This window comes from Pecten maximus, chromosome 11 (assembly GCF_902652985.1).
Source record: "Pecten maximus chromosome 11, xPecMax1.1, whole genome shotgun sequence".
Classification (NCBI taxonomy): Eukaryota; Metazoa; Mollusca; class Bivalvia; order Pectinida; family Pectinidae; genus Pecten; species Pecten maximus.
Window position 1 is genome coordinate 28,261,584 of NC_047025.1, and position 8,007 is coordinate 28,269,590.

At 37.3% G+C, this 8,007-nt stretch overlaps 1 protein-coding gene across 1 annotated transcript; it reads right to left on the reverse strand.

Annotated features, from left to right (window-relative positions):
- Positions 1-1,676: 1,676 nt before the first annotated feature.
- Positions 1,677-7,666, reverse strand: LOC117338534 (putative GPI-anchored protein pfl2). Its single transcript, XM_033899892.1, has 3 exons — positions 7,612-7,666; positions 4,535-4,981; positions 1,677-3,166 (listed from the first exon to the last, which is right to left on the reverse strand). The coding sequence occupies exons 1-3, from the start codon at positions 7,664-7,666 to the stop codon at positions 2,067-2,069; spliced, it is 1,602 nt and encodes a 533-aa protein (XP_033755783.1). The 3' UTR covers positions 1,677-2,066.
- Between the last annotated feature and the right edge of the window lie 341 nt (positions 7,667-8,007).

Below are 8,007 nucleotides of genomic sequence, written 5' to 3' on the forward strand. Positions count from 1 at the left end.
AAAAAAATGAAGAAAAAAAGGCCGAACGAGAAAAAAAAATAGGAGTAGACCCATTATTTAGATAAAAGAGTCGAAACACAGACACAGAACACGGAACCGGGCAAGTGACAACAAAAAATAACCAGATATATCACCAAACACTGAACTGGGGTAGTGACAACAGAACAACCAAACACATCACCGAATACCGAATCGGGGTAGTGACAACAGAACAACCAGACACACACCCACACATTGAACCGGGGTAGTGCCAGCAGTACAACCAGCATCCCACCGTAACCCGAGCCACGATATATACCGCTACCATTGAAATATAGAATGTATGTCCGTATCTGTCCGGTCTATGGTCCTCCTTGTAACACTACATGTGTCATATTTTCATCATCAATCCCCCCTGAATCTCAATTTCTCTCTAAATTCTTCTACAATGCCTCCAAGATGAGAATCCCGTCCGAAAATGTGCTAGTCGGTCCCATCATCTGGTTTCCAGGGACGCTACATGGCACAAAATGTCATATGCGGTAGCTCGCTAAAGAGACCAACCAACCAATTGTTTTCCCATAGGCTTTAGTGTTAACGTTTTGGATTATTTCATTCAAATTCTTGAATTGAATATGACGATTATGGTTTATAACAAAAGTTTAGGGTCTGATATAACACCTACTCAAAAAAAAAAGTTGGGTCCTTCAGCTCAAATTTTCTTCCAGGGTAGCCATTTTGAAAATAGGTGAATTTCGCAGTAAAAAATTTCAAAAATCGTAAATGTTCACCTGTTTACTATTATTACGTGAACTTTTGGGGAAAATACCAATCGAACTTACGAAATTTATATCAACATTTCTTATTGATAGTTACCTATCAGGCTACATATCTATTTTCTCACTTCATGACATACTGGCCAATCAGTGGCTGCCAGACATTTTATCCTTGGCTCAACGTTCTATACACAGGGGCTGTTTCAAAAATATATTTTTTCAATTGGTTGGTTGTTCCCTATAATATTAAGATATATCTCTGAGCCTATATCTGAGCATAAAGTAAAAAAAAAAAAAAATCCTCGGTTGAAATTGACATGTGTCCACATATATCTCATATGACTTGACAAGAATAAATAACGTTACGCCATTAATGAATTCATCTAACATTTATTTGAAAAAAGTCAATAATATTGGAAACCATTACAGAAGTCCCCTAAACGCCCCCGCAGCCATACCATTGTGTTCGCCATCCCTTAAAACCCCCATATACCAATTCTAAAGTTCCACCAATCAGAGGCCAGGAAATGGCGGTCATCTTGTTTAAATATGAAAGTGTGGTTACGAGAGTGATCGATGTCATAAGGTGTACGTACATATCAAATTTCATCAAAATCAGGCAATATCTAAATTTCGATCAATCGGAGGCATCCATTTCATTGGCAACGTGGTGACCAAACGTTCCGAAAATGTTACCGTGTTGTTCGCCATATATCCTTACCTTTATGTACCAATATCAATCTTAATCTGACAATGTCTAGATTTCGACCAATCAGAAGCCTCTATTTCGTTACTATGCCTACCGACCTTTTCGAAAAATCTTGTTTGGCATACGTCATAACCCCTACATTTTGCATGTACATATGGAATAGTTATCTGACAATTTGACATCAGTAAAAGCGAAAAACAAAAACACCGTTCATTAACAATAATAAACGCAAATATTTTCATCCAAAAACGACCCAAGTCTGACAACCATTACGTACCAAATCCAAGATGGCGACGTGCATTTCGGCTTATTGCATTAGTATTTAAATTTCGACCAATCAGAGGCCTTCATTTCGTTACAATGACAACCAAACTTTCTGAAAATGCTAGACGTTATTCAGCATCCCCAAAAAAACCTATGTAACAAGTGTTACCAAATCCAAAAACGGAAATCAACATTTGTTATAAAACCCTGGTTTGGGTAACCCTTTCCAAGTACAATCATCCTAGGAATCATTTGATCTTAGTGCCAGTCTGCCGATCCGGTTCCAGTACATATTTGATAATAATTTGGGTTTTCTACATCGTAATCTATATGCATATCTAAATTCTCGTTTTCTTTGATAGATATGTGGCATGTGTACGTTTACTTTTGTAGACGTATGTGACCAGCTTCAGAGCATCAGGGATGACAATCAACGACACACTTAATGCAAGGATGACTGTTCCAATTGCACCTATCGCCTGCGCAGAAGGCCTGTCGTCTCCAATACTGATCTTCTTACGAATGGAGGATGACAGGGCAGATTTATCTACCGTTAGTTTCACCTTCAGTTCTGCGACTATACAATTAATGTCGGTCAAGTTACAAGCAGACGAGAAGGTTGGTGTAACGTTGTTGCATACACAAGAACAGGTTGAAGTTATGACCGACGGACTGGTAGTTAAGGTTGTTCTTGTGGTGGTGGCTGCTGTGGAAGTTGTGCCTGTTGTGGAGGTGTCTGTATGGGAAGTGGTTGCTGCTTTGATAGAAGAGGCCGTGCTTCGGGCAGCATCTCTGGTGGAGGTGATGGCTGCAGTCAAAGTGGTTGCTGCTTTGTTGGGAGCGGCTGTGTTTTGGGCATCATCTCTGGTGGAAGTAATGGCTGCAGTCAAAGTGGTTGCTGCTTTGTTGGGAGCGGCTGTGTTTTGGGCATCATCTCTGGTGGAGGTAATGGCTGCAGTCAAAGTGGTTGTTGCTTTGTTGGGAGCGGCTGTGTTTTGGGCATCATCTCTGGTGGAAGTGATGGCTGCAGTCAAAGTGGTTGTTGCTTTGTTGGGAGCGGCTGTGTTTTGGGCATCATCTCTGGTGGAGGTAATGGCTGCAGTCAAAGTGGTTGTTGCTTTGTTGGGAGCGGCTGTGTTTTGGGCATCATCTCTGGTGGAGGTAATGGCTGCAGTCAAAGTGGTTGTTACTTTGTTGGGAGCGGCTGTGTTTTGGGCATCATCTCTGGTGGAGGTAATGGCTGCTGTGGAAGTTGTGGCTGCTTTGGTGCTGATCGCTTCGTAACTTGTGGTTGCTTTGGTGGTGGCGGTTTTGGAGTCGGTGGCTGTTGTTGTTATGGTTGTAGCAGCTGTGTTGGAGGCTGTTGTGGGGGTCGTGGTCGCCGTGGATGCGGTGGTTGTTTTGGAGGTAGTATCTGTGTCGGTTGCAACTTCTGCACCTGTAATCAATAGAGAAATGCTACCAATATGTGCAATGCTTTTTATGGAATATACCGTCAAACCTGGTTTTATGATTAATCTAACTGGAAGCAAACATTCCGTTCCGAAAACAAAAAGTATGCATAAAACATACTAATTGGTTAATTCGAAAACTCGGGATAAGGTGGTTTTCCGTAACCCCACTGACTTCGAACATATTGACAAAACATATTTAGCTTCCAAGTTCTTGTAGTATAGTATGTTCCACCCAAAAATTGCCTATATGCGGTTCAATTGACTTTAAGATAAAAAAAAATGGATAAACTTATCTAAACTTAATTCAAAATAAATTTCACAATTAAGAAACAAAATAAAATACTTAGTTTGTTGAATATTTTGGAAATGTAATTTATCATTTGGATGCTCAACAATGTCTTGTTCTATTATCCAAATTAGTTGCATATTTTAATTATCATAATTAACGTCAATGGAGATAAAACAATCAATGTTAGGTGAAATAGGCATTAAATCAATCTACTATGCAGGTTGTAAGTACGAATTGTACATGTTGCCCCCATTGCCTAATCTTCTTATGTCTCTCTCGACATTGCCTTACTTTTGTTCTTCTGTTAAGGACTTACCCTGTGAGGAAGGCTTTGGGTTTTGTCCCCTAGTGGAGACAAGTCATGCCTTTATTAAGAATTAAGTTTCTTCTCCTCCTGTGAGGTAGCACTATAAAGGCCACCGCAGTTTCATTCTCTCTCAAGGAGGCAAATACGAGCATACGGCAACATATTTACATTTTATACATTGCAATCATGTATCTTGCACACAAGGAGACCGTTCTTAAATGATGATTACTGTTGATAGGACGATAAACAATACAAAACCTAACCAAAATCGTACCATTAAATAATCAGGAGCTTAAAGACACACATACATAGCTATCTTAAAATTAAGCAGTACCATAAGCGCTTAAGATAAAGACATCCTATATCGTCCATATGATCCAGCTTAATTTCAATTTGATTTGGAATGTTGATTGAAAAATTGACATTAAAGATAAGCAAAAGAAGCCTTGTTTCATTACCTATATCAAAAGTATCTTTAATCATAAGTTGTTTTGAAGAAGACCCATACTCACACTAGGTTGAAATTGAAATTACCAATTTTAATTAAAAAATTCAAAACGCTTGAAAGCTGGTGTGAAAAGGAGTCAATCATTAAAGGATATAGCTTAATGACAGCTTTTTGTTGATTTCATAAAATTCTACTTTTCAACTTCAAACAAGTCAGCAATACATTTTCATATATATCAATTTATAAATCAAGATACCTTGATCTTTTTAGCAATAAGTAATTGACCGAAACTAATATCAATTAGTTACCTTTCAGTATTTTCCATGAAGCTTTACTGTATGAGAGTAGTCCAATATATCCAGTATCTGATAAAGCCGGGAAGTAGTCATTGTGCCATTTATCTATGATATCCAAATCCCCATCACCCTGTAGCTTAAATACAGATATTCCAGTGACGTTCCATTGTATCCTGAATCCTTTATATTCTTCACAATTAAGTATTTCGCTCTCCAGATCTAAAACAGATCTCGAGATGTTAGTGATAACGATGCGAGAGAGGTATTGGTTTAAAACCACGTAGTTCATTTCAGGTTGCTTGAAATTGTCGTCTGCTGATGTCATAAGTCCTATAACCACACGTTTGCATGTCTTCACACGAAAAATAATGAACATATCGTTAGTAATACCGACAGACACTTTCTTCAACAGGGTGTAGGTGTCGGTTGATGATTCCGTGTCGAATACTGTAGTTGAATCTAAACCAAACAAGCAAAATTATCAATTCATTTTCTTATTTCAAGGTACAGACAAAGCTTCATTTTCTCGAACTCTGATTACTCGAAATATAATGCTTGACTATCTCGAATAATCAGTGTATCTCGAGTTTTTGTTTTGTTTCATGGCCCCACTGACTCAAATAACGAGATTCGACTTGTAATACACTCACCATCATGAATGGGTAGTGCACGGAAATACTTATCATTTAAGATTTATTTTGATGACTGCTTACAAAATAGATACATACATAAATAATGGCTCCATAAGTTCAATATGATATACAAAATTCAACATTTTATCAAATTTGTCTAATTCCAGCCTTATGCAATATCGAATAACTAAATACGTACAGCTATCTTAAAACTAAGCCTAGAATCGGTCCATTAGAAACAGGGATGGTGATTATTGATTTGTAAATCTGCAAATAACCCATCAAAAATTTCAGATATTATCTCGAAAATTTCATCAATATTTTGAAAACATTTTCATAAGAAAATGAATATATGTATATATAAAGCATTAAAAAGTAATTTCGTTCTTCAGAAATATGTCATACGAGGGTTGACTGATAAGTTGTGAGCCTCGTATTGAAGGAGGTACTCAATGATGTTCTTTTTACGTCCTACAGTTCATTGACTATATAGGGCCGTGTACCCAAGGACTGGTCTCATTTGGTTAGTTTATATCGACGAGGTAGCACTCTAAAGTAAACAAGACAAGCGGGTTTTGCGAAATGGACAAAATCGGTTAGGGTTAGGGTGAAAGAGTCTGTCATTGCCATGGCTGCCATTCACGATTGTGGCTTTAAATTGTTTGAGCATCCGCCTTATTCACCTGATCTTGCCCCATCAGACTTTCATCTATTTCCAAAACTGAAAACAGCTATTTCAGGCACCCTAATCCTAACCCTGACACTAACATGCACTGGATGACTGACTTTCTGAACAGCCAAGAAAAGGTGTTCTATATAAAGTGGCATTTAGGCCCTTAAACGCCGCTTGGGAAAGTGTATAGCTACTGAAGGGATTATGTTGAAAAATAATACAATATATCCGGCAAAATTCAAATCCTTCAAATGAGGCTCACAACTAATCAATCAGCCCTCGTATCTTCCTTAGAAAGTCATGTCTAGTTTGCCAAAGAAGCATGTTTGTCGTGATATTCATCGTTATGGTAATTGTTTATTACAGAAAGTGATTGATTCGGTATCACTTCTGTAAATATATCGTTCGGATACAGACACATAGCCTATGTTTAAATACGCTAGTTTACTTTTTGTTTAAAGTTATTCACTTCAGTATTTTGTTCAGTCTCATCATTATTGTATCATTTCAACAACACGAAATTTTCCTTAAAAAGCCATGTAAATATTGCGTAATATAGTTTTATACTATGTTTGCATTAAATTTATTCTCCATCAGTAGATGGCATTTTTCATTTCAACCTTTCTAAGCAATAGACGTTCGCGCGTATGATGTATTTGGAAGAGATAGATTTTTCTCTTACCCTGAACAGGGATATATCCGCATTTTTACCGGGGTGACATTTTCATATCTCAACCTAGGGAAAAGACCAGCTATACGTGCTCTTTGAACGTGTTCTTGTTCTCGATAGGGCAACGTCTCTATGACCTGACCCGGAACTACTTTTACGGGGTCACACACATGCATATGTTTGTAAGAGAAAATTAATCATTCACCTCTTTTTGGGATGAGATAGGGGGATCTCAATCCTCGGGAGGAGATAGTTAAGTTCCCAAACACTCGGCAAGCCTCATGTTTGGGAATTTAGCAATCCCCCCCTCGGGTTGAGATCCCCTTATCTCATCCAAAAAGGGGTGAAAGATTCTATTAATCTCGTGGGAGCATTACCAAAGAACCTTTCCATGGATAAAACAGTCACAAGAACTGAAGAGAATAGGCGTGTATCCAGTATAATCTACTACTCTACTTACGTTGTTGAACCCTTATGCGCGGTATGCATGTACATTGTAAATGTATTGCCAGAACAGTATTTATGTAGTTAGAATTATTCAATAAACATTTGAAATTGAATTTAATTTAATTGAATCGTTTGAAAACACACGTGTACATTAAACTTGTCCGCAAAGTACCAAGAAAAAATCCTTTCAGCTTCCAGAGAATTATGGCTCAAAAATAAAACGTCTAGAGTGTTCCATGTTTAATTATGACAAAGGAACTAAACAATAGATAAATCTAGCATAAGAAAATGTTTGAAATAATTCGCGTGAGCTGATATAAACTTCCTCAGATATCATTTGACCGTTCTATTTTATAAATGTCACATAAAACATACATAAAATTTCAACATCTGTTTGGGGGAAAATAATGCATTCATAATTAGGTCAATTATTTTAATGGTGACAGTCTTCAGGACATTGATCAAAGAATTTTTAAGAAGTTGATTCCGGCACTTTTTTTGTCCATTGCAACTCTGGGGAAATCAGACCTCTTGGATACAAAAATGAAAGAAAAAGTATTATCACAAAATGCATAAGATTTAGTATTACCCGAAAATTAGGATGGATTAAGAGCATTACTTTGCATTAACTTTTTTATCATTAAACAATACTGAATAATCCACTTACCTTCAGCGGTCACTAGATGGATTGGTAAGCACAGCAGCAGAATGCGCAGTAACATGGCTCTCGGTTGGCAGTGATTGAAACATGAAGTTAGGTATTCGTTTTTAACAATGATCACAAAAACCATCAGTTATTGTGAAATATATATTCGATAGTCTATTTATTTCTAATGAATAGGCAACCGAATACCACCATGAGGAAAACAATTAAATGATACATGTATCAATGCTTTTAACGGATTCCATGATACCTACCTACAAACAGTCGATGTTTCGTCAATTTACATAGATGATAGTAACCAGGTGTTTGTTTTCCTTTAACATATTTCCCTTGTGGCATCCTTGGTTATTATCTATTATGATTTGTGAAATTGAAATGATTGAGTTCTGTTTATTTTCT